At 44.5% G+C, this 25,125-nt stretch overlaps 1 protein-coding gene across 1 annotated transcript in view; it reads left to right on the top strand.

Moving 5' to 3' along the window:
- The window catches only part of PLCL1 (phospholipase C like 1 (inactive)), a 186,185-nt gene extending 161,378 nt beyond the window's left edge, over positions 1-24,807 (top strand). Inside the window, exons 5-6 of the mRNA XM_082285445.1 lie at positions 1,461-1,570; positions 23,018-24,807. Coding sequence (XP_082141571.1) covers positions 1,461-1,570; positions 23,018-23,200 — 293 coding nt within the window. The 3' untranslated portion in view covers positions 23,201-24,807. The remainder of the gene's footprint in view (positions 1-1,460; positions 1,571-23,017) is intronic.
- Positions 24,808-25,125: the final 318 nt, after the last annotated feature.

Below are 25,125 nucleotides of genomic sequence, written 5' to 3' on the forward strand. Positions count from 1 at the left end.
ATGGAGAAGTGAGGTCCAGAGGGAAAAATAACTAAAAGGATGCTGCATAAAGGCAGGGCTGTCCACGTAGAGCTGAGATCCATTAGTCTTCATATTTTTTTCCAGGACAAAGCAAGTCATTTGAAGATTTTCTTTTACTAATTGAAGTGAAATGTTTTGTAAGTCAGTTGGCATGAAGCACACCTGCAAGGAAATCTTGCTTGGGGTGCAGTTATTTAGACTGTTTTCCAAAGGATGTACTGCAGGAACTCCGTTACCCTTGACAAGCAAAGCCTGTGAGTGGGTGAGGTTTTGGAATATAAACAGTAGAGAGAGAAATCTTGCATTGTGTGGGGTTGAACAGCCTCAGTGTTATTGAGCTCCTGGAGTCAGTGCAAAAGAAGAAAAAACTATTGTTAATCTTCCAGGAGTGCTTTGGGCAAGCTGTGCTGAGTGCAAGCCTGCCTTAGACTGTCCTTCAGCAACCTGCCAAACATCCTCTGCATCTACACTGTGCAGATGTTCTCTCCATTGGCATTTCTTTGATGTCATTTCAATGAAGCTCAAATTTGTGAGTGACATTTACCCTAAAGTGCTAGGGAAGGGAAAGCTATGAAACAACTGGAGACGGAGCTTGGTTTGTTCAGCCAGGGTAGGCTTCAGATGCTTTGGAGTTATTTAGTGCCAGTTTGGCCTTTGTAAGGTATAACCTAAGGGAACACAAGCAGCTCTTTTCCATTTTGTCTCTTAATCTACACCAGACTCAGAGAAAGGTTGCATACACTGTGCAGATCCTGTGAAACTGGTGGAGTGATTGGATACCTTAAGATTTTTAATCCGTTCCCAGATTTCCTGAATTCTTGTACCAGGCAAAAGATCTGCAGATGTTTGCCACAGAAACTAGCAATGAAATGCAACAGGGCTGTGGTTGAAAGTCTAAGTTCTCCGTGCTGCAGGAGTAGCAATCCTGTGATTAGAGTTATGTGCTGCTGACGTAATTTATCATTGTGAAGTACAAGGGCTTTTCTCTATGTCTGTGATTAAAATTAATGAGGAGATGTGCGTTGGAGCCTGCATTTGCTGTGCTGAACAGATATCTTCCACGTGTGTCAGACAGCCTTCCAAGGTGCAAAGTCATCAGCTCAAGGAGAGTGACGAGTGACTGCCTTTTGTCGCAGTATTGGCAACAGTGCAGGCAGAAGTGCTGGAGGAGTGTCTGTGCAGGGACAAGTGCTTGTGTGGAACCCCAGGATTGGCAAGAAGAGCCACAAACCAAGTGGAAGCACAGCCCCAAAACTGTACATGACACCTTCATTCTGGAAAATGTTCTCCCAGGATGAAGCCATAAAAGTAAAAGGAGGCAGGGGTAAAGCACAGAAAGAGGTTGTAGGAAGTCCCAGCTGCAAGACTGAAAATGTTCACTCAACATCTGTAAGGAAAATCAACTGTGCACTGAGTGATGTGTCAATCTGTATTTTTAGGAATGGAGTTCCATGAAGAGCTTCATAACCTTGGGACAAAAGAAGGTTTGAAAGGAAGAAAATTAAGCAAAGCCATTGAGAGTTTTGCATGGAATATCACAGTGCTGAAGGTAAGCACAGAAAGTACCACCTCCTGTCTCGTATTAACTTTATAAATAAACCTTTGCTCTTTTAGCTCCTCTGTTTGTACATCTTACTAATGCTGAAGCCACATGTTGTTCTTTTTTTAATGGGATGTTTCAACTACCCCCACTTACTGATATTTATCAAATATATCCATTATGCCTCTGATTTGGAAGCTGTAAAGGGAATTATCTAAGCCTGAACAGAAGAGGAAAGATGGCTTGTGGTTTGTATCATCAGGGACATGGCTTTGGTTGTCTGTTCTGCCCCATGCACCCTGAAAGTGACATGTTTGAGGTCATTGTGTCTCAAAGACTTGTTTTTGTAAAATGAGAACTGGAGCATCTCTTTGGGAAGGCACAGGGCAGGAGGGACTGTCAAGAAAAAAACATGAGGAATATTGTAGGTCCTGCAGGGTTATGTTTCCAAAGCACAGCGCTGTCCAAACAGCTAAAAAGGGAATTTTCATCCCTTCATGCTGACTGCACAGTGACGTACCTTGGGGTGAAGTGGTTACTCACTGGGCTTTAGCTGCTGGTTCAGCACCAACGAGCCACAAATTGTCATGGTAGCTGTATGACTGAGCCTGGGTGAAAACAGCTAGGGACAACCAGAGATGGAAAGAGGAGAGGACTTGGTGCAGCCACAGCAGAAGACAAGGAGAGGACCTGAGCCAAGCATTCAGGTTGTTAGCATTCAACTCCAGCTTTCACAGCCTCTTTTCCCACCTTGCTCTGATGGATCACACTTCCCTTCTCTCAGTCCCTGCTCTCTGCTCCAGCTCCCAGGTTGCCTTGTCTGGCAGTATCTCCCAGTGCCTTTCCCTTTGCTGAAATCCCAGAGCAAGCCAGTTGATGAACTGTTCTCATCAAATATACCCCTAAATGTAGCATGCAACAGTAGTAGGAGATGCATGCATCAGCATTGTGCTGGAAAGAGCACTAACGTGTCTTGAGCAGGCAAGGGAAAAAGCAGTTGGGAATAGAGGGGCTGAAGAGCAAAAGTGTGTGGGAGAGGCCATTGGTGGTAGAGAAGTGTTAGAGAAGACCTGGGAGACCTGTGGTTTCTTGCATACTTTGATTCACCATGAGAGAGCGGAAAAGTGAGTAATGGAGTCAGTGTCAGCTCAGTTAATGGGACCTCTGATGAAGAGAAAAGTCAACCAGTTCAAACTTACAGACTTAAATAGACAACCTATTCCACACAGAGCAATTGTGGTTAGTAGCTAGAGTCCCTGCCTCCCAAAAAAAGCACACTAGGCAGTTCTGAACATTCATCTGAATACCTTTAGCTGTGTTAGGTAAAATAAATGTCTCACGATCAGAGTCACTCAAAATGTTTTCATTTTTTCAGATGTTTGTCAAATGTGAGGTTTGTACCTCTGAGGGTGGCCTGTGATTAATGAAGGTACAAGTAGGGTATCAGAGAAACATTTTCCATGAAAAATAATTACTCCCTAGCACATATTGTCAATATACTGAAGAGCTTTTAAAACATCTAGTCAAGGTCAAGGAATAATTTACTTGTCTCATTTATAAGCCACAACTTCTTTTCTGCCTTTCTCACACAATAAAATATTAACAGAATTTGTGACAACTATCCATGAAATGCACATGAAACACCTTTTCATTTTGACTGAAGTCCAACTCAGGAATGACATTAGGAAACTGGGAATGAAGTTGTGCCTTGGGTGTGAAGTTGTGCCTCAGGTGCCTCGATCTCTGATACAAGACCATTAGTAATTGTTCTAATTTGTCATCTTTTTTTTCTTCTTCCCCTTAAATAATCCTGTCTTTCAGTGATCCTGCCTGTAACAAACCTGCATCTCCTCTTTAGCACTGAGTCCTCTCAGTGCTGGTGAGAGCTACTCAAGAGGATTTGGTGGGAAGAGACCAACAACCCTGCCCCACTCAAGCCATAGGTGTTCTCCCTATGTCCAGTGGCAGGGTGGACACTACAAATATATTTCACTAGATGTTGGTATAGTGTTGTAAGAAAAGGAAACATATATCCCATAACATCTCACAAATGCATCAACTGCTTTCCATGAGGTGAGGTGAGTGACTGGCTGATGAGAGAAAGCCTCTTTGTGTGCTCGGGGTTGTTGGAGGCAATTACATCATGCAGCAGGAGTCAGTTTATGTGAGGTGCCTGTGAGCAACAGCAGGTATTATGTTGTGCTTGTGCTGTGAAATGATTAATAGTCTTTTCGTAGGCTAGTGAAGCCAAGGCATATTTAATTAATGTGTTTCTTTATAAAGACTCATTGCAGTAGGTAAGCTTTGAATAAAAGAGGAGATGCAGTAAGAAATTGCCACTGGCAAAATCATTAAATAGCTACAGAGTGCAAGATTAAAGTGTATTTTATAAAATCCTAACTGTGGACATTCTTCAAGTTTAAAAATGCCCTGGGGTACTTTTAAGAGGTGAATCCAAATAGTATGTCATTTTCTTCCTTAGTTTTATATAAACTTAATTACATATTAGTAATACCCACTATAAGGACAAACTGTTTGCCAGAAGGTAAAAATGTCACTAAGAACATGGATGTTTTAACTTGGTGACAGTCTAACAAGTCAGCTTTGACATCGATATTTATAAAATGTCACATCTTCCTCTTTGGTTCCATGTTGTGTAGAACACTGTCAGGCTCACAGTCAGTAATACTGAGAGGCATAACTTAAGTACACTAGACAGAAGAATCATGCTCTCACAGCAATATTACAGGAAAGGTTATGATCCCAAATTTAGTCTCACTTTCGTTTTTATTTCCATGCAGCACCAGCTTTGTGTCTTCATTTTCCTCTCTGTATTTAATTGTGTGCCAGTAGAATGCAAAGGTGGCAAAACAAATTTTGTGTTTATCGCCGCACAGGGACCGTGGTGTCAGGAACCTTTCATTTCAGCCTACCAGGCACACAAAGCTGCTCAGCTGAGGCAGCTGTTCTGGTCTGACCCTCCCTTGTCAGAAAAGGTCATGATTCATTTTCATGATTCATTTTCATTAGGTATTTCTTATTTTTAAAGCAGGTGACTCTCCATTTCCCGGAGCAGAGGCTTTTATGTGGGTGTGTGGGCTCGTGCTCGTTTCTCCCCAGATGCTGGTGCTTCTCCTGCCTGCCTGGTGAGGCCACCTCTGCTCTGGTTCCTGTGGCTGCTTTTGCAGTGAGCTCCTCCTGCCTGCTCTGGGAGAGAGGGGAGCACAAGAGCCTGGAAGGCAAAAGCTGATAAGCCTCCTTGGGGCAGAGAGGGGAGCACAAGAGCCTGGAAGGCAAAAGCTGAGAAGACTCCTTGGGGCAGTTCTGGCTTTGAGCTGGATGAGTCCTCCTGACATAACCCCTGCCCTCAGTGCCACTGTAGAGCACTGGGTGGTTTTTGGGTCAGGTACACTCACATGTGGGTGATGTCATGCAGAGCCAGCTTGGGTCTGCTCCTGGCCGCCTCAGCTCAGGACAGAGCCAGCTGCCACCTCTCCTGGGGCTCTTCTGCCCACTCTGTCTGCCTCTCCCATGGGATCTTGTACCAAGCATTTTGCAGTAACTGAGGCACTCTTAGCATCTGTCACGTGTGCAAACCACTGATTCAATGACTGCTATATGAGTTTTTTGGAATGTTTGAAGTAAAAAAGTTGTAGCCTGGAAAACTACTCTCCTTACTGAGGAAAACTGTCACAGACTGCCAGGAGGTGTTTCTGCGAGCAAAGAAGTTGGGATCTGCCTGAGTCCCAAGACCCTGGCGAGTAAGTCAAACAAAGTTTGAGTATGTTGGCTGTGGTTCAGATTTATTGCTCTCACATGGACATGCTTTGACTGTCTGCAGACAGATTTTTCTGGGCTATTTGTGCTTTGGTGGATCAGCACATACAAAGTCTAGAAACAATACCACAAGGTACTTGTATGCTGATGGTAAATATCTGGATAGTTAATATGCCAACATACTGGCTTATTTATAGACAAAACATGGGAAAAAGAAGATAAAGTGGCATTTACTGTTTTGGCCTTCTGCTGAAGGGAAAAACACTCGAATGTTTGATTCTAATCTGCTTGGAAATGTGCATGTGTTTTTAAATCTTTTTTTGCTGCCCATGATAAGATTTTGCTTCTGCTGTCCGAAGTCTGTCTGTTCTGTCTTACTAGGACTCCAGCTGTTAGAGCATGCCACAAGACATCAAGTGGTTACGTTTTCAGGGATCGTTTCAGCTCTCATCCATGAATGTATATGTTAATTATCCTATTTAAATTAATGCTGATTAGATATATCAAGACAAGTTTGCTGAATGCAGGATGCATACAATTACGGAATTGCTAATGTAGTTCTCTCTTTGGGGGGAGGCATCCACAATTTTATGATGTGGTAGTGCTCCATGTTAGCTCTGGTGTAAGTGATTTTATGCAGCAAAACTGTGCAGAAATAGCACTTTTGCAGGCTGATGTCCACAAATGACATCTTTCTTCACCACAGTCATTTGTGACAATCAGCCTTCAGTTGCTTGGGAGACCTGCAGCATCCAGAGCCCCAAACGCACACTTTAAGGCTACTTGTAGAGATAAAAGCGAGATTTCTGACAGAGGTACATACAGACTACCTGGCCTCACCTAAACCGAGATGAATTTATCATCGCTATAAGGTATCAGTTTTCTTTATGAAGAAAAGCTATCTGTCAGACAGTGATTGTTATTCTAAAGCACCTTAAACACAGAGCTTCTGATGATCTTTGGAAGAACTAGGTCCATTCCCAGCCTTAATTTAAGGATTATTATAGTGGACTATGGAAGTATTTTTGAATGGATACTTGACAGTATTGTAAAGCCTTGGGAGATTTGTATGAGTCTTTTCACATCAGTCCTTTTTCCTGCAGTTGGGCAAGAACCATGGCTTTGTTCCTTGGCATGCTTCAGAGTGGACAGCAGAGCAGCACAGCAGAGTCTTAGGAACCTTATATGTAACTAAGCACAATGGTAACAATATTTTTTGCCACATATTATTTAAATGCTACTAAAGGATTTGCATTACAATTTACTCTATCTGTATCTCAAGTGAGAGCATGATGGATTCATGAGTCCCCACAAAACTGCTGCCTTCTATGTACCATATATTTTATTCACTGTGTCAGTTAGGCTTTCCCCAACCCCAAAATTCCTGATATCTTGTCTCCCTCCTTTTCCCAGCATATCTCAGTGGACTTAAGCACATTGGTGCTCTATTTGTGAAACTGCAAAATAGATGGAATGTAAGCCATAGTGTCTTAACAACAAATTCTTGTGATTTGCTGTCATCTTCTGACAGTGATAGTCCAGCAAGAGCAGTAGGCAGGAGTAGTTTGCGTGACGTGGAGTCTTCATGCCTGCCTTTAAATGCTCGCTGTGTTATTCCATATCAACTCACCTCATGTCTACTCATACCCAGATCTAGATAAATGTATTTTGAATGTGATTACCCCAAAGGTTCTTTTTCCAGAGACTAAATATATTTCCTACTGTCTTGTCCCCACATAGTTTGCATTTGCTTTGTTGAGGCAGTTCAGAGTGCTGTTTCAAACTTTTAAACCTCTCCAGACTGTGTGCCCTGGCTACTTTTGAGGGATCTGCTTCCTTCTGCTGAGACCTGCTCAGCTACAGTGGAGATTGGCTGAGCCAGTCAGTCTGTGATTGAGTGGCAGATTTTACAAACGTGAGGAAATGCCAGGCTGTTCTGATGATTCACATAGTGACTAGATCAGCTTGGTCTCTTATACATGAACTGAAAGACAAAAAAGAGAAAAATAATACAAACCAGCTGGCTTTCTGAGAGTGCCAAAGACAAGGTGAGGAGGTCCATCAAGGTCAAAATCCATTTAGTCCTGTAAATATCAACCTGCTTACTTTGAAGCAGTTAATTTAAAAGTAGTGGGAAAGGTGAGGGAGGAGGTAGATTTAGGTTTTTCTTTCTTGAGTCTGTGAAAGAGTGTGGAGGAGCCACACGGGAGCACAACTTGTTCCCAGGCCCTTTGTGTGCTCTGAATGCAGTGGTGAGTGCAGTGGAGGCTCCCAGCTTCAGAGCTGGTTCCAGGGCAAAGCCTGTGCTCCTGGCTCTCAGGACAGGCTCCAGGGCTCTTCTGTATGTGGAGGTGTTGCAAGATTTTTCTGGGAGAGGAGATTTAGAGTCCTTTAAATGATCTTGAGTTACATGATAAGGAAGTAAGTGTTGTGCTTCACATGCCAAGCTGTTTTGATCAGTGTATTTTGTAAACCAAGGGAACCAAACCATGCAATTATTAGGCAGGATAGGCAGATCTTTCTTGTACCTAGCAGAGTGCTGTTCTCCACTGATTTGGTTGATAAAGGCCTCCTCCATAAATGGTGAATGCACTGGTTTTTGTCTGTTTTGCCCAAGCTGAAAGGCAGGAACCAGAGCTCTTTAACAGACAGTCTCCGTGGATTCTGTCAGTTGTATCTGGTGATGGAAACTTCTCAAGTTGCTTCAACACTGTGTATTAGAGTAAAGGGAGTATAATCCCAGTCCATCAGGAGTACTAGTTAATCAGCTGGAATATCCTGTTATTCTTGGCCCTCAGCCATTCTGCCAGAGCATTGCTCCGGGGAGGATGTAGTGAGCGGTCTCAACAAGTACAGCGTGACCTCTCTGGATACCTGGCTGTTCCCTGCAAGTTTTTGAAGCACTAATGGTGTTTCTGACAAGGTCTCTGTTTTCTTGGCCAAGGAAAATTCTGAGACATGAGTTGGATTTAGAACAAACTAAATATTTGTGTGTTTAAAATATACACGAAGGCCACCCAGGCAACCTTAAATCTTCAAGTACCAGGTGCCGGCAATAGGAGGGACTAAGCAGAGAGCAAAGATCACCAGGGTTCAGAGCTCTTGATGACCTCCTTCATGATCTTGTGAGTTTCTGTAGGGCATGAAGTCCCAGGATAGCCTGACAAAGAGGAGAGACTTTGTCCCCTGTTAATCAGTTATTGCTGGGGTTTTGTTGAATGTCACAGCATGAATGTTCCACTGACTGGCAAGGAATGATTGTCCAGACATTCGGATCAGGCAGAGTCTGTGCCTATCTGTCCAGGCACAGGGACCCACGTGGGCCTGCACTCGCCTGCCTGCAATGCTGGTGCTGGTGAGGAGCAGCACTCACCTCCCCAAGACGCAGCCCTGAAGAACCAAAGCCAGTTAATAGTTTCTGTTCTTCCAGGGAGCGCACACAGTTTTCTCTCTTTTCTCCAGCCTTTACCACCTATTTGGGTGCATAGAAAATAGGACTGGAAGGGCCTGTGAGAAGCTATATAGTTCCTCCTGCTGATGAACATTTAGCTGCTGTGGATCTAAGTTCTGCTCAGATATTTGGCATGGAAGGTGCTTGGTATGAGGCTGTACTGTTTTCCATGGTGATATCCAGTACCTGCCAGACCCAGGGACCCATCTGGCTGTTGGGGAAAGAGCTGATGGCCAGGTCATCTGAGCAGAAATGTTTCTGCCAATTTTCTCACTTTGCTCTTCTTCCTTCAGTGCCAGGGCTCTACTCCTACCAGTGTTTCACAATGGTGGGTTTAAGGACAAGGCCCTCCTGCAGTCAGTGTGGACTCAAGTGTATGACAGACCAAAAATGGAGGGTCACTGAAGTTCATCCAGAAAACAAGTACTGTGAGCTGCCTTCCTTTGATGTAAACATTTTGATTTTTTTTTACTGCGATACAAAGTTCTGCAATTTAGGTCTAAATATTACTCCTTCAGTTCCACTGGGATGGGTTGGTATGTGTGCCAGCACACATGGATGTATGTGTATAGGAGGTGAGACAGGCCATCAAATATATGTGCAAAACAACAGCAACTTTGACACAAAAGGAAGAGAATAGAAAAGTGAAAGGTGGTGTGAAAAGCCCTGAGTGATACCTTTCTGAGTTCTTGAATTTGACTAAAATAAGCCAGAGATGGATCACAAGAATCTTGTGATGTCTTTTAGTTTGAGTGATATGACAAATTGCCAAAAGCCATGGCTCTGATGCCAAGCTGCTGGCTGTGCACACAGGGTGAGATGCATTGTGTTGTGGTGGGAGACAGGGCCAGGAGCATGTGGGGTCACCATGCATGGTACCCCTTGTGCCAGGGCCACCTCAGCAGCATGGGCTTTGAGCCCAGCCGAGGATTGGCACACTGAGGTGCTGTGCATAGAAAACCACTTTTAGTGTCACTTCACAAGTGGAGGCTTGTCAAGATGTTTGAAACGCAAAATAGATACCCAGCTCTCTCCTTGTGTAGGCTGGCAGCTCAGTGAAGCCCTCTGCTTGGTTGTCTGTCATAATTCCATTATCTCTCTGTGCCTCACTTTCATCTCAGTCTTTACTGTTTCTTCTCCCCTGCTTCAAATCCTATTCCCTCTGCAATGCCCCAGTTGTATCACCTAAATCATGCCAGTGAGGGGGGTGAAGCACCTGTGACCCCCACCCTTGATCTGGACTAAGCTTTGCATGGCTCTCACACTGTCCATCACCATGATGCAGTTCCACCTTTGCCCTGGGGTGGCTGTGTGGGACCTGGCCCTGCTGTGCTTGTGCCTTTGGGGCAGACCCATCACAGTCTGAGCCCCATCTGCTATGCTTGTCACCCTTCTCTACCAGCCTGGCAGGGATTTTGGCACCTGGGTGTGGAGGCCAGCTTCTCCTGAGGGGGTGTGTCATTCGGTCCAAAGACTTTGCAACTGGAAAAGTAATTAATAATGTTCAGGTGGAATACAAAAAGAGTTTGTTCTCTGAAAGCTGTTTTGTGCAGGAACAAGATTATCACTTGTGAAGAGGTTATTTGAAAAATCAGCTGGTAAGGTTACAAGTTTCTCGAAGATACTCATCTTTTGAGGAAAAGTAGCTACTCCTGCACGTATGTGCTTGGGCAGAACTGCAGAACTGTGTTGGAAAGTTGGTACTATTAAGGTGAGGCAGTGGTAAGAGGAGGGGTGGCATGAGGGAAAGGTGGCTAAATGTAGATGGTTCCCCACCAAAGGATGATTGCTTGGGTATAAAAACTGGGTCAGAGTCATCTCACATCCCTTGGAGGAAGAGACAGTGCAGCCAGAAACTGCAGGTGGCACAGGAATTTAGGCAACTTCTGCCACCATCCCCTCCCTCCCCTGCAACAGTGAGTTTTCATCTGAGACATGAATATCAAAGACTGCTGTACTTGCAGTGGAGTTAATTCACACAGCCTGGAAGATGTGGAAGTTGGGAATCTAGTTGACGCCCATTTGACAACGTGACCTTGTTTGGAGGAATTAAAAAAGCTGTAATGGAAGTACAAGTTTCCGCAGAAATTCACACATTTCTTGCTTTTATCTGTCAATGGCTGTACTAACAAAGAACAAAGGAAAAGAAGCAGCTGCCTCTGTCAGGTGTTCTGGATTGCAGTGTAACCCCAGGCAAGCTGCCAGCCCTGTCCACATGGCTCAGGCAGTGAGGCAGTGCTGGGAGGCTGGGAGCCTTTGCTCTGGGCCCTCCGGTGGCACTGGGTAAGTGCCCCAGGCAGGGCCACTGCCCCAATGCCTGGCACTCACCTAGGGGCTTGGAGAGACCTTTTCCTTCCTGGGTTGGCAGTGCCCTACACCACCTTGCCTGGATGTTATTCATGGCACTGAAGGCCTCAGGGAGTGAAGGGCTCTGCTTCTAAGGCATCCATGGTGGGTCTGCACAAGGGAGCCTCCACCCACAGCTACTTTCGGAATTTGTTGAGTATCAGAGCACTGATTTGTACATGGCAAGGACATTAAGAGAGAATTGCTTGTACGCTGTTTTTTTTTCCAGCATTTGCTTATTGTTAAATCCGTGCTGTGCCGTTCCCTGGGAGCTGTAACTGGTACTCGCCTGAAATGGTTGTGTTTGAATGGTGTGTGATAAGAGGTTTAACATAGTCTAAAAATTACCCTTGTGGTATATTTGGAGCTCCTTACAGCTCCTGTCAGCAGATCACATACAGTTTCCCAGAGCTTACAAATGATGACAAGCTGACTGCCCCTTTTGTTGTGTGAATTATGTGCCAGCATCTACAAAACCTGCTCCCTGTGGGGGAATGGGTGTCTAATTTAAGATAGTTCCTTGGGGGAGCTCAGGAGGCAATGAAAGCTGCCAGTTGCTCCATTGGAACTTCCTCCTCTGCAGTTGCTAAGATGGTGTTTGGGTTTTCCCTGGCACTGTCAGTGGCCTCAGTGAAATCCAGGAATACATTTTATAATGGAGCAGTACCTGGCCCTGGTGCTTGGCTGAAGCTGGGGGATGGCATGTCTCTGTGTGAATGCCAAGTCCTCACCTTCTCCCTCCTGCCTGAGCATTGATAGAAATCCTCTCTCCACATATCAGAATGTGCATAATGCAATTGTTAGCCAGGACCTTTGACTTCTTCTGTGCTTGTGTGAGTAAATGAGTCGGGGGAGCCAAACTCTGAATCCAGCAGGCAGTGGTTAGCTGGCACGACCTTCCCCATTTCATTGTACCAGTCTAGATTCCATTACTGCCTTCTGACATTGAAAAGTGTTCATCCGCACCACTGCATATTCTGAGGGTTGTGGTTAAAGTGAAATGCTCTTTAACTCAGTGGTGGTATTGATTCATTTTTATTGTCTGGAGCCACTAGCAGTAGAAGGCTGTGGAGTAAAGACTTCTGTGTTTACATGTGTGATTATTGGCAATATGGGTCTGCAGGGAGGGCTGTGACGATGAAAAGCCACAAACTGCATTAAGTGGAAGTTGTGGGTGTTCAGTGAGACCAGGCATTTGCTCTGCAGTTATTCTCCCCTAGATCTTACGGTAGATCACATAAGCCCTAAATGTGGCAGGCATTCCCAAAACTTTCCACAGGAGCTAGGGAAATCAGAGGCCCAAATACCTGTGGGTGGAAGTAAGCTTTACTGTAGAACAATGGATTGGGAAACTGCAGTCTTGCATTTTTGACAGCCACAGTCTTTTTTTACCTGGGTCAGATGAGTCCAAGTGTCAGGTGATGAACCTTGTGGGAGATAAAGGGCACTATCTTGTGGTTTATTTCCCCAGGTACAGGTGGGATCCATTTGCAGAAAAAAGTGGGCACAAAACCAGTGATTCAGGTGCTGAGGCAGCTACTATTTATTTTTAGATCACAAAAAGATGGTATTTCTGATGTCAGAAAGGCTATTACATGAGAGCAGTCGAACTTAAAGGAGTAAGTTAAAAATGCCTACTTAGTAGTTCTTTTCTCCAGTGTCCTCTGTGTTACAGAAACGACACAGGTCCGGTATTGTCAGGAAGAGCTGACTGATAGGCTGTGGTCGCTTTGAATAGTAACAATAGAGGTGATAATTGCAGTTACGTTCTCACTCTGTTCCCTGGGTTCCCATTTCATGGGGTGGTGACCTAGGGATGCTGGTGTATGTAGCAGTGGGGAGGAGCTGAGCCACATGAAGGCACAGAAAAGCACCCCAACTAGTTTTTTTACCTTTTCAAGCGTTGTTGGGGGCAGGAGTTGGACAACCTGAGCAGCCTAATTTAGCAGTCTGAAATAAAAGGGCTGGGACTGGAGGCTGCCAGCAGCAGCAGGATACTTTCCTTCAGAGGGTAGCTCAGTGGTCTGATGCTGGGTAGTCTAAACTCATCTTCTCTAACCCTCCCCAGTAAGGGTGGAGGTATTATTACAGCCCTCTGTATCAGTCTTAAAAATTGAGTTCAGTTTGGCTGAAAAGCCTCGTGTTTTCTGTGGCATAGTGTTGTAATGGATTGTAAATTATTCTTGTTCCGTTTCCCTCATTGACATTTTGGGGCAATAAATTTGTAAATGAATACTATCCCTATCCTGCACCACTAATTTTTGTGCTTAGATCACTCAGTTTGCTGTGGGTTTCCATTCCCATCTTTCACAGACGTTTCTCACTTCCACCCAGGCCTGTTTCTGACCCCTGCTGATTTTCTCCTCCCCTCTCAGTTGCTTCCTTTCAGTAGCTCTCTGCCTGCTGGGTCGGTCAGTGTTCTGCTTACAAAAATAACCCTACCCGCTCCTGTTCGTACTTGATTTCACATCTGCGCTGGGAAGGCAGGGCTGGGATTCTACCAGGGGAAACAAGCCCTGTTAGCATGTGAGGCCACAGCTTCTGTGCCCACAGGAGCCTCTTTAACCACTGGCTGGCAGAACATGAGCAGAGAGGGTGGCTCAGCTCTGCTTTTACTGAGCTCACTGTCCAGTCTCACCAGCAAACCTGCCTTTGACTGCAGGGGACCAGAATGACAGGGCTGATCCCTGGACAGGAGTGAGGCAAATCAGAGCATTTCCTTAGGGATCCTGTAGAAACCTGTTGCCTCCTAGTAGGCAGTGGTCTGTGGTATTATTTTCTTTTGGCACTTAACCCTTCATGTTATTTGGAGGCTTTGGTCTTAGTGTAAAGCTTTCTGCTTCAGCATAAAGTTGGTTGTGGCCTGTGCTGCTTGTGAACTGGTTAGAAACTGGCTGCCCACAGCTCCTTGCACGAATAGAGGAGAGGGGTCTTGTCCCCTCTGGGGGAGTAGGAGTAGGGAGCTTGGGCAGCTTCTGCAGATTCCCATGGCCCAGTCAGCTGGTGGTGTTGGCCAGCAGCCACTGCAGCAGCAGGATTTGCAAACCACATAGTTGCTAAGGCATTAGTGCTTGTGGCAGGCCGAAAGGAGCAGAGCCTGAGGAGCTGCATGTGGGAGCAATGCTGAGGGTGCTCTCTCCACAAACAATCTGCTCTGACTGGCACAATTTGATTTCATCTTGATTAGATTATTTCAGTTAGAATTAAGCACAGCTGTAGGTATTTTTTTAGCTATTACCTCCAGCAATTCAAAAGAGAGCAGTAACTGGTTTGTGTGACATTGCTGCAACACTCCCTCCCTCCCTCCCTCCAAAAAAACCCAAACCAGCACTGGTGCATGTTGTCTTCAGTCAAAATGGAGTCAGCTCAGAGTTGGCTGCTAAACCCTTTCCAGGTTCTGATGAACTTAAGGGACATTTTGCTGGCTACACTGCGATGAAGGACATGATTTTGGTGTTAACTCTGTGCTTGCAGCCTGTGCATCTGAGAGTCAGCACAGAGGGCACCTGGGAGCAAGGGGTGCCAGCCAAATGTTTTGCTTGGGGGTTGCTTTTCACAGGTGTTTCATTAGCTGCAAAACATCTATTTTCCTGCAGCTGGTCCTTTTACTCAGAAAAATCAGATGCAAAAAAAAAAAAAATAAAAAATTGTGCACTTTCTGCCTCATCTTTCTTCCCCTTGTTTTGTTTTTCTGGGAGTCTCTGGACCTTACTGGAGCTACCAGTTAGTGCTGGCACTGGTACCTGTGAGAAATTGGGTTTTGTGACCAAAGGAGGATTAAGAAATAAGTGCCTAGACATACAGCTTCAATTTTCATTTCATGGCTGTGTATAAAAAATAAACTCCTGGGCTCCCAGCCAACCCTGTGATTTTAAACTTGTCACCAGAAAAAAAGCAGGTTCCTAGAATGGAGGGGTCAACAGCCAGAGTCTGTACATTTGTGGCTGTGCTTGCAAACTGTCTGCCTGATGTAGTGCCTAAGAGACACACAGGCAGCTGAACTGCTTAGCACATGGCTAAGATCAAATTAATGGCATTATTTCTGAAAGCAAATTCCTTCTGCAACAGAGTTACAGTCAATGTTCACATTCATTGCTTTTGACAGCCTGATATAGCATAATTTAATTTAAATGCCCATGTGAGACAGAAGCATAGGCATTTATTTAAAAAATAAAAATAAAAGCCCACTCTTTTTATACATAAAATGCCTGCTTGAAGGAATAAATTAGTAGCCATACAGTGTAATTGATTTGCAAGAGCCCCTGGATTTCAGTGAAGAGCTCTTTTTAAAGATCAATAGGGAAGGCTATAGCATGAGTGCTTTTGCCAGTTAGGTGTTCAAACAAATGCTTGGTGTTAATCCCTTGTCAGGCTTTGGTCGAGGGCCAGTAGGGTTTGGGAGGGCACTCAACTGAGTCTGAGAGCAAGCTGGCCGTGTATATCCTTCGCCTTTGTCATGTTAGGCAAATCCTGTAAGAGAATTACAAATACAGACCCTCTTTCCTAAGTTGCCATGGCTGCACAAAGCAGTGATATCCTCGTGCTGGCAAGGCCAGTAGCCAGAATCAGAAGGTTTTCTGAGTATTTGCTTCTTTGGTAATTGCCTGACTGTTCTCATTGAGGTTCTCCTTGTTTGTTCATGTCCACCTCCCAGGCTGCCCTCAGGGTCTCTGTTTGGCTGTGTCACATGATTTGGGAATATACAAGTGGTGGACTGGCAGTTTTGTAATAACTGGGCAGCCTTGCCCAATGTGGTGGAGTGGGAGATGTCTCTTGGTATCCAGCACAACCACGTAGATTTTAACTGCACCTTTCCAACAGCTGGAAAAGAAGGCAAGAAATGGTATGGATGTTCTTCAAGGGAGAGCCATACCAGCAGAGACAAACAGCATTCCCTCTTCCCAGCTGTTCATGTCATGCCTCGTGCTTTGGGATTGACTGCTTGGCTGTGCAATCAATGTCACCAGCCTCCTAGCAAACTAAGCAGGCTCATGCAGAACAGCTCTGTAAATCCCTTTAGGTCATCCTCCCCAATCCAGATGTTTGGAGTGAGATCCAAATGGTGAATGAAATCAGTGTGAAAGTTCTGGGTTTTGTGTGGGACAGCCTAATATTGAACAACTGTCAGATTGGTCTCATTTGGGAGTTTAAACAAAAGTAATTAAAATCAGATGGAACTGGTTTTCAGGTAATACGAATATTGTTTTTAACACACCACATTTACGTGGTTAGCATCAGGCTCCATCCCTGGGTCAGAGTACCCCCCTGCAGTCACAAATGCACTGGGTGTGTACAGCCCATGGTGTGTAATGGCATCCAAGCCACAAGTGAGGTTAACATTTGGTCTGTGTTACAAGTTAGGGCCATTCTAATTTCTGCTTACTTTGCTCATTATTTATTTGTTTATTCTACTTATTGTAATGTATTTATTAATTTTAATTAACTTCCTTTGTGTCCCGTTGCTATGGTATCTGAACACCTACAGAGATCTTTGCCTCAAAGAGGACTGGGCTGATCCACTGGAACCTGCTGGGTGGTTAGGGCAAGCCATGGCTGAATGGGCTCTGTGCAGGTGCCATAATCCAGATTCCTGCCCGCTTTCCCTTGAATTGCTAAGACACCTTTCTGCTTTTATATGGGACCAGGTTGTTTTGGGAGTTGCCTTGTGAATTTTCCCAGACACATGGAGTAGTGCTGTTTTTCTCTCTCCCTTACAACTGGCTGCTCTGAAAAAGAGACTGCTTTGTAGATGGTATTTGCAGAGATAACTTGTCCCAGCAGTTATCCTTAAATTAGGTGCTTGCTGGCAGGAGGCTGCTGGCTGGGATGTGTCACTTTAGGGCTGTGTGTCTTGGCGAGGCAGTGAAGGCAGTGCCTTCAAGGCCTCGAGTGCTTCTTGCAGGTGTGGTTTTGTCTCGTGCAAATATCAGATGCAAATGGGATTTTCTCCCTGAGTAAGGAGTAAAACAGATGGGACATACAGTGCAGTCAGGGCTGGTTCTGTGCTTCCGGTGCTTTTCCTGGGAAAAGGAGCTTGGGTTTTTACCTGCTCAGCCTCCTGTGCAATGAGAGATAGGCAGGAAAGCCTGGAGCCAGCATCTGTATGGCTGTTTCACGAAGCAAAGGGAGAAAAGATGACATGAAGAATAATTTGGGCTAGATACAGATTAGGAGGAGATTGTTCCTGTTAACTATCCTCCTCTTTGTCATCATCCTCAGCCTTGTTCTCCTAGGTGTGCCAGCTGCTGGCTACAGTGCATTGAGCTACACTGCATTGAGCAGATCAGCCCTAGAGCTTCTGACCTTGTTGCTTGGCACAACCTTAGATCATTTCATTTGGTTTGTATCGTGTAACCTTGTGTCAGAACTGCACACAATAGTCTATTCCACAATAGTTACTCTTTGCTGCTCTTGCTTACAGAGATTTAGCACTTTGTATATAATGGTGACTGCCTTTCCCTAGGTGGATGTTTTCTTTTCTGTACATCTCAAATCTGTTCTCTGTGTGATATAATTGATTCTCAGCTGTCTCCTTCTTGCAAATTTTTGCTAGACCCCACTTTGGGAAATGGGAGAGGTCTCTGGCTGTCAGTAACGTGCTGATATACCAAAATGAGATGCTCAGTTAGATGTCTGAAATCACCAACACATCCTGCAAAATGTGATGACTCAGGCCCCAGCGAGCACTCGATCAGATTGCCTGATTTACTCAGTGTCAAAGTTGTTGCTGGTTTCAGCCAGGTAGAAACAAGCTCTTGCATTTGGTTCAGAATGGGCAAGTGAGAAGCTGTGCCCAAAACTCAGACCTTAAATGATACACCAGTAGCACAAGGAATGCCATTTAAGTGCCATCTTTTATACTTGTGGCCTTTTTATTTTCCTGACAGGAAGTGACTTGCTGCTGTGCAAGGGTTTAAAGATAAATTGGCAAGTAACATTTGAACCCTGCTTTTCCTGTGGTGTAACTCGTTTTTGCAATCCTTTATTTTTCAGTGTGTGAAAAGTGATTATAGCTTTGTGTCTAATCTTTGTGTACAGTAATTTTTTGTGCCAACATGTGCATTATGATCTCTGTCACAGACAATAAAGCAAAGCTCTTGACAAACGATCTGCAGGTCCCAATGAAAACGATGGGTTTTTACAGTCTCCACTGATTTAGCAACACTGTTTTTTTTGGAGTAGTCTGTTCTGAAATGTGAATGTATCATGGTCAAATTCCTCTCAACTGTTCCCACATTTAACTTTGAAGGAGGCATGGAAAAATATCTGCTTTTTGTAATAAGTTTAACCTAACAGTGTAATCTTTTCATTAATGATTTCCTCCCCAAGATTACATTTTCAAAGCCATGTGAGATCATTTAATTGTGTGCCTCCTTATTAATATTAAACACAATTAGTCCTACTGTGACACTTTGAAAATGCCCCCCTTGCAGTAAATGCTGCCTCCACCCAGAGTATCCCAATATGACAGCAGGTCTCCGGCATTTGGAGTCCCTTGGCACAGATTGTCAGTGCTGTTACCATGCCTGTGCTGCCTCTGAAACGCGGAGTGCTGCGGTGCTTGCGGCAGTTCCATTAGACTGTGGCTGGCTTTTTCAGCCACCCGCTGGCGCCCACTGGCAGCCTCTGGAGATTTTACTTTGTGATTAAATAGTAATGAAAGAGCTTGATTCTTTGAGAAGAAGTTAAAAAATAGCAGTAATATCATGAGCATGATGTGGGATGGGTGTTAAGACCTCTGTTATTTGTTTGTATTTACTCAGCCCTTGAGGATTGGAGAGAAAAGCTCCCATAATGTGCTGTCAGAGAATGTGTCTGCTCAGGAGATAAGCAACTGTCTGCTTTAGCAAGCAGCAGATTAGAAAATGGCTTTCACAGCTACTGCTTCAGCCTCCCTGGAAACATGCCAGTTTGGAACACCAGGAAAGCCCTATTGCTCAGCACGGGATTTTCTTCTTCACCAGGAGCAGTGCAAGGTGCTCATGTGGAGCACCTGTCAGTGCAGTTTACTCCTGCATGGGCCCAGCCTTGGCCTTCAGGGTCCTCCTGCAGCCCCCAGTGCTGGTGTGGGAGCTGCCAACACAGAGGCTACGGGTGCTGCTGGTGCCATAACTGGGGTCCCCAGCGCTGGGGGTGCCCACAACAATCATGTGGCATGGCCTATGTGTTGCAGGGTGTTTCCTAGAAAGCATAGAAATAGTAATTATTAATGTACATGCCCATATATTTATATTTACATAGAAATATACATGCAACGTATATAAAAGAAATAGTATCGTGAAGTTGAACACAAAAACGTGCCACTAACCTAATCCACCTTTCATTTCCCCAGTTCCAGAGGGGGTTGCTGTTGGATATAGAGCTGTCATTTTGACTCATAAAAACTTTGGTATTTGATTTGGAAAAAACCCGACTGAACCTACAACTATATGGAATTTGTCCCATCTGTAGCCATTGCCAGTGTCTGTCTAGAGCTACTTGTGCTTCTTAAAGCCTTTCATGGGTTGTCACTGGAACTGAACAATATTTAAAGCCATGTCAGATTATGGGTTTTCTAATCAGTATTAACATGTCAAGGTGAAGGCTTATAATCCTGCAGTTGCTTGACAAGCTGCGTTATTTGTCCTGTAATGTTAATTTGTGCTGAGGCTCTGCAGTTAGGTGTAGTCAGGTGTACGAAACCTGACTTTTAATGCTCCCTAAGGCTAAATGAAAATAGACCCCTTGATCAGTTTTTGTTAGAACACTTGATTAGTCTCTTCTGGCTTAATTCACTGTCCTGCCAAATGCTGAGTTTAAACTTTCTCACGAGTATTTATTTCCAGAAAGGCTGGTGATACCAATAGCAGAAGGGAGATGGACTGTCATGGTCTCTCCTTGTCTGGAAGAGAGATACTTTGTTTGAAGGGCAAGCAGGATGGCTCTGTGCACAGAAATGATCACAATGACTGGTTTGTGAAGGTTGTTTCAATGCAATTGTGCTTGTAAAGTTTACTCTAGCTCCTATCCAGTATTTAGTTCGTTAAGGTGTTGACACAATTTTGCTGACATTCTTCTTAAGTGGATTATGCTCGCAGCCAGTTTTTCAAAGCAAACAGATGGCTTTTCAAACAGAGCATGCACACAGACTTTTTTTTTTAATGGTGTCTCTAGAATTATGACAGCTCTGTCAGAGAGGGCTAGTTTGTTGTTAATTTTCTCATGACAGATGATTCAAAATCATTTTTGCTTCTTTGTCTTGCTCAAATGAACCAGCTGTTTAAAAATAAAAACCACAAGGAGACTAAGACATAAATCACTTGGTCCGTACATGAATGGAATTGCACTATTTTGATAAGTCCACTTCTGTTTTTAGATCACTGTAAAATAAGAATGTCTTCAAAATATTGGAAGTATGCTCAGGAGGCGTGTGTTTTTTCTTGGAACTCAAAGACATGTTGTGCATTGCCTCAGACAAAATCTGTACTCTGAATTGCCTGGTTACCCAAATGTGAAATCAGAATATGCATAAGGGAGAGCGGGTGGCTTGGCCACTTTCACGTGGGGTGTGAAGTCCCTTGGCTTCTGGGGACTTCAAATGTGAGTCTTGGCAGGGCAGACTCAGGCTGTTGTCCTCCGAGCGGTGCATCTAATCCCAAATAGCTTCTGTCCGTGCCTGTCTCAGTCCCTGGACAAACACACAGTTTGTGGGCCACCCTGAGAAAGATTTCCATGCTTTGCTCTCACCCTGGGAAGGGGTTGCTTCTTGCACTAAGAGGATTTTTCCATTCTTGGGCATGAATACACAGCGCCAGGTTTTGGCTTGGGGAAGTTAAGGTTGCAAAGCATCATCAGACTGATTTTTCCCTGTTTGGTGGTGAAGTCTTTGGTGTCTTTGGTCCTGTGTGCATAAGAAGTAGCAGCCACCCCACTGCAGCCAGGGGTATTTCATCCTAAACCCAAACTATTTAAAACTGCATTTGTGCAATTTGAAGAGATGGAAGATGTATTGAGGAGATACACCCTTTTTGATAACATTATCCTGTTGTTAATGATACATACTTGGTTTATGTGCTGGTGTTGTCCCTGTCACTACGGCACTGGCAATATTCCTGTGCCATTTGTAGACAGGGAAGAACACCAAGGTGGGCAGCTCTGGGGCTCTTGAATTCCTGCCTACTGTCTTTAACTGTAAGCAAAACCTCTGACATAAAAGCAAGCTCACAGCTACAAGAAATATCTGCTGCATAAATTATTCTTGTTTTGTTTTTTCACACCATGCCTGCTGACTGGATCCCAAGCTCTTTGTCTGTGTATTCCCATAACTGTCATGCTGCCGAAACACAAATCCCTTCAAAAGAGCTTCATAGCAAATAGCACAGAGCTGCTCATGCAGTCCCAGTGCTTTTTGTTATTCTCACACTGAGTTGTGTTCCCAGCATCTGGATGGTGATTTGCATCGTTCAGCAGGGACAAATTTGTGACACCAGGAGATGAGGCAATCACGTTCTCAGGCACAGGCTGCCGTCCCTGGATGACGTGGTGTCCCATGTGGTGTTTACCAGTGCTGCAGCCTTGCAAGCCACCATTGTTTCTTCGTTGTGAACATTGTGTACAGGGGTTCAGGCCTTGTGAGTCCAGTGCCAGGCGCTGGCAAAAAGGGAACTGTGCTCATCAGTGTAGGATACATCCTTCCTCTTAGCTCTGGGGAAAGGGAGAGCAGAGATGCTCCCACTGCTGGAAGGTGTCACGCTGTGACTCATCCAACACATCTGACTTGTTTTGAGAACCAAAGGAGGCACAGTGTTCAGTCACCCCTCCAGTGAGCCCAAGGTCCCGCTGCAGTGTCTGTTGTCTCCTGTGATTTGCAGGAGATCAGGTTAGGTGGCAGAGATCCGAAAGTGACATTTCAGTCAGTGGAGGTATTCCTTCTGAATATGAGTGTAACCAGCTGCAGCATGTGCTGTAATTCAAGCTGTATTTGGGGTGACATTAAGAGAGAAGAGCTCAAGTTCTTACTGATACTGAATTTTAATAACCAGATGCATCTCCTGTTTTTTTTATTTGTATCCTGTAGCTCCAGAATCTTGTCGCCTCATGGCACTTCAGATATCAATATTGCGTAAATATTCGTTTTGGCATTTCTGAACCCTAACTCCTTAATATAAATTTCATATAACACATTTTTCCTGATTGTTACAAATTGGGTTGACATCCTGTTAGTCACCTCACGTTTACATGCTCTGAGAAGATACAGAAGCAGCGTGTTGTTTATGAAGTCTTGTTCCCATCTGACTTCTCGAAGATCCCAAACAAAATGGTTCAGAAGGATTCACTGGAGTGCTACAGGACGATGTGTTTCATGTGGGCACAGCTTGGCCTGCTCTGCTCAAGGCGGGCCCAAGGCTGGGTAGCAAACCCAGGCGCAACGAGGGGTGGGTTATCAGGGTCTCACACCTCGGAAGGGGCTCCTGGCTGGGGACACGCAGCCATTGCCATGTGGGATCTGATGCCAGGGAGCAGGGACAGAGCAGTGGCATGGGGAGAGGGGTACCATGTTCCCTCGCTGCCCTGTCCCTGGCAGGACCTTGCTGTTGACTGTGGTAGAGGAAATGTCTTCTCCCACAGCCTCCTTCAGTTCAGGCTGAAATTACCTCCCAAGGGTGGTGATGTGGAAGTGGGGGGAGTCTGGTGCCTGTCCCACCCTGTCCAGTGCTGGCTGCTGCCTTCCTCACTGTGCTGACACCAAGCTGCAGGAGGGGCTTCAGTCCCATTTCCAGGGGGCAGAGATGATTTGAGACAGGACCTGGGACCTGTAGGGACATGAAAGCAGTATTGCTGCTTTTGGTCCTGAGCAATGTGTGCAATCCCTGACTCTCTCCTGCATGTCTGTGCATCCCCAGGGCCAAGGAGATCTCCTGAAGAACGCCAAGAACGAAGCCCTGGAGAACATGAAGCAGATCCAGCTGGCGTGCCTGTCGTGTGGACTGAGCAAAACTGGGAGCGGGCAGGCGGATGCCAAGGCAAAACGGTGCCTGGAGGCAATACAGGAGAAGGATACTGGAGATGAGAATGGGAGGCTGTGAGGAGAGGCAGAGCTGTCACATTTTTCACAGATTTCAATAACTCTAAACTATTTTTTTAAAGCATTTAAAAATTCACACAGGAGTGCCCTCTACAGGGTATGATTGTATTAAAATCCTCACAATGTCAGTATTTTAATGCAGTTAATTTATCCAAGTTAAACTCTGGTAGTGAGATTTCTAATGAAGCCAGGCTGTCTGTATGCAAGTGCGTGTGTGTGCGCACATGCGAATCCTGTAGACACCCTTTCATGCATTACATTAGCCATTTGCTAATTTATTCCTTTGTCATCTTTGAATAGGCCTGTTCATTCTGAAAATCAAAACAAATTGAGAGCACTTGTATCAGTTTTGGGCTTTATTTTACTCTCCAGCTTTTATCATTTAACTTATAGGTTACATTACTGTTGTGCTGTTTAAACAAACAAAACACAGCAAATATCACTGACAGCTGTTCTTGTGAGGACAAAACTGGTGGTTTGCTGCAGACCCTGAAGGTGATTTTTAGTGAACAATTACAACCAAGTAAACAGGATATTAAATGTTCAGAGTTACTAGGTAGATTATCAGTAAATTTGAGGTGTATTTTTTGCTGAATTTAGCAAACTGCTCTTCAGGATACACCCAGACAGCACATACTAACATAAGAACTAGCTAATTTAGTTTATTCCAGCAAAACATTGCTACCTTGTAGATCTGCAAGACAGCTACAGTCTTTGCTGATAGGCATTAACTTGAGTAGTAATGACCATAGCTAGTCAGCCCTGTAATTATGGGGAGAGCTGTGAATACCCTTCAGTGGTCATGAACTCTGAAGGTGACCTTCAGGCCGTTCTGAAACACCCAGTGGTGCCAGTATTGAAAAGAAGGTTTTCCAGATTTCACAAAATGTGAGCTTTAATGCAAGATGTGTGAGAGGTCAGGCCTTGCTTGCCACCTTCTGCGTAGATGTTGGCGTCAGCTGGATGAAGCAAGCAGGCTCCGGCCTTACGTTTTTGTGGTTAAGATTCATGCTGTGCTAGAGATTTAAAAGCAGGGCTGAAGAACTGCTACAGATGTAGTGTAGAGAAATAGCTAGGGGAAAAACAGGGTGCCAGCGTTTTTGTGCAGCAGCTACAAAATCCTGACGCATGTCATGTGTTTGGGGTAGTTCTGAGAATTGGCTGCCTCTTTGTGCCACTGTAGAAAGGAGACAGAGAATGTCCCGAAGCAATGCATCCTCATCCCTCCTGGTGTCCGGCCCACGTGTGCTCACAGCATTCATTTCAATCGTTTAAGTACTGTGCTTGAGTGGAGTATTTGTGTTACATTTAACAGGACTAAGTGTTTTATGGTTATAAAAAAAGACTATATTTATTTAAAGCATTGCTTTTATTTTTAAAAGCTACTTTTTAAATTAATTTGATTAACAAATATGCTAATTTTCTGAACTTAACAAAAAGTAATTGCTGAAAGTTTGATCATTGGAAAATCTTAACTAGCTATTGTGTTAAGTTATTTTTGACTTCTTAATAACACTATTATGTTCATGTTGCACATTACTGAAAGAGTAAAGCTATGAAACAACTTTGACCCATGATTTTGCAGTGATTTAACACATGATCCTGGATAAAGGTGGGTTAGAGTTGGTAAGTTGCTTAAGAGAAGGTCTGCTCTAACAGCAACTGTGTTATTGCAAAGGTTGTAACTCAGGTGCCTCAAATACCATTTCAGTAAAATTTGCCATACTTGTTCAGATCTGGCCCTAAATCCTCTGTTTATCTCTCCCTTAGATCATGAGTGTGTATTCAGACTTCACTGAGGTCTGGAGAAGTGTCTTTTGTGTTTCAGGCAAGGCATAAAGCCCACATCAGTGGTGTAAGTGTGCATGTTCATATTTTGTCCTCTTGGGTTACCTTCCTGATTTCATAATGGGTTATGTTTGCACA

This window comes from Coloeus monedula (assembly GCF_965178545.1).
Source record: "Coloeus monedula genome assembly, chromosome: 7".
NCBI classification, from domain to species: Eukaryota; Metazoa; Chordata; class Aves; order Passeriformes; family Corvidae; genus Coloeus; species Coloeus monedula.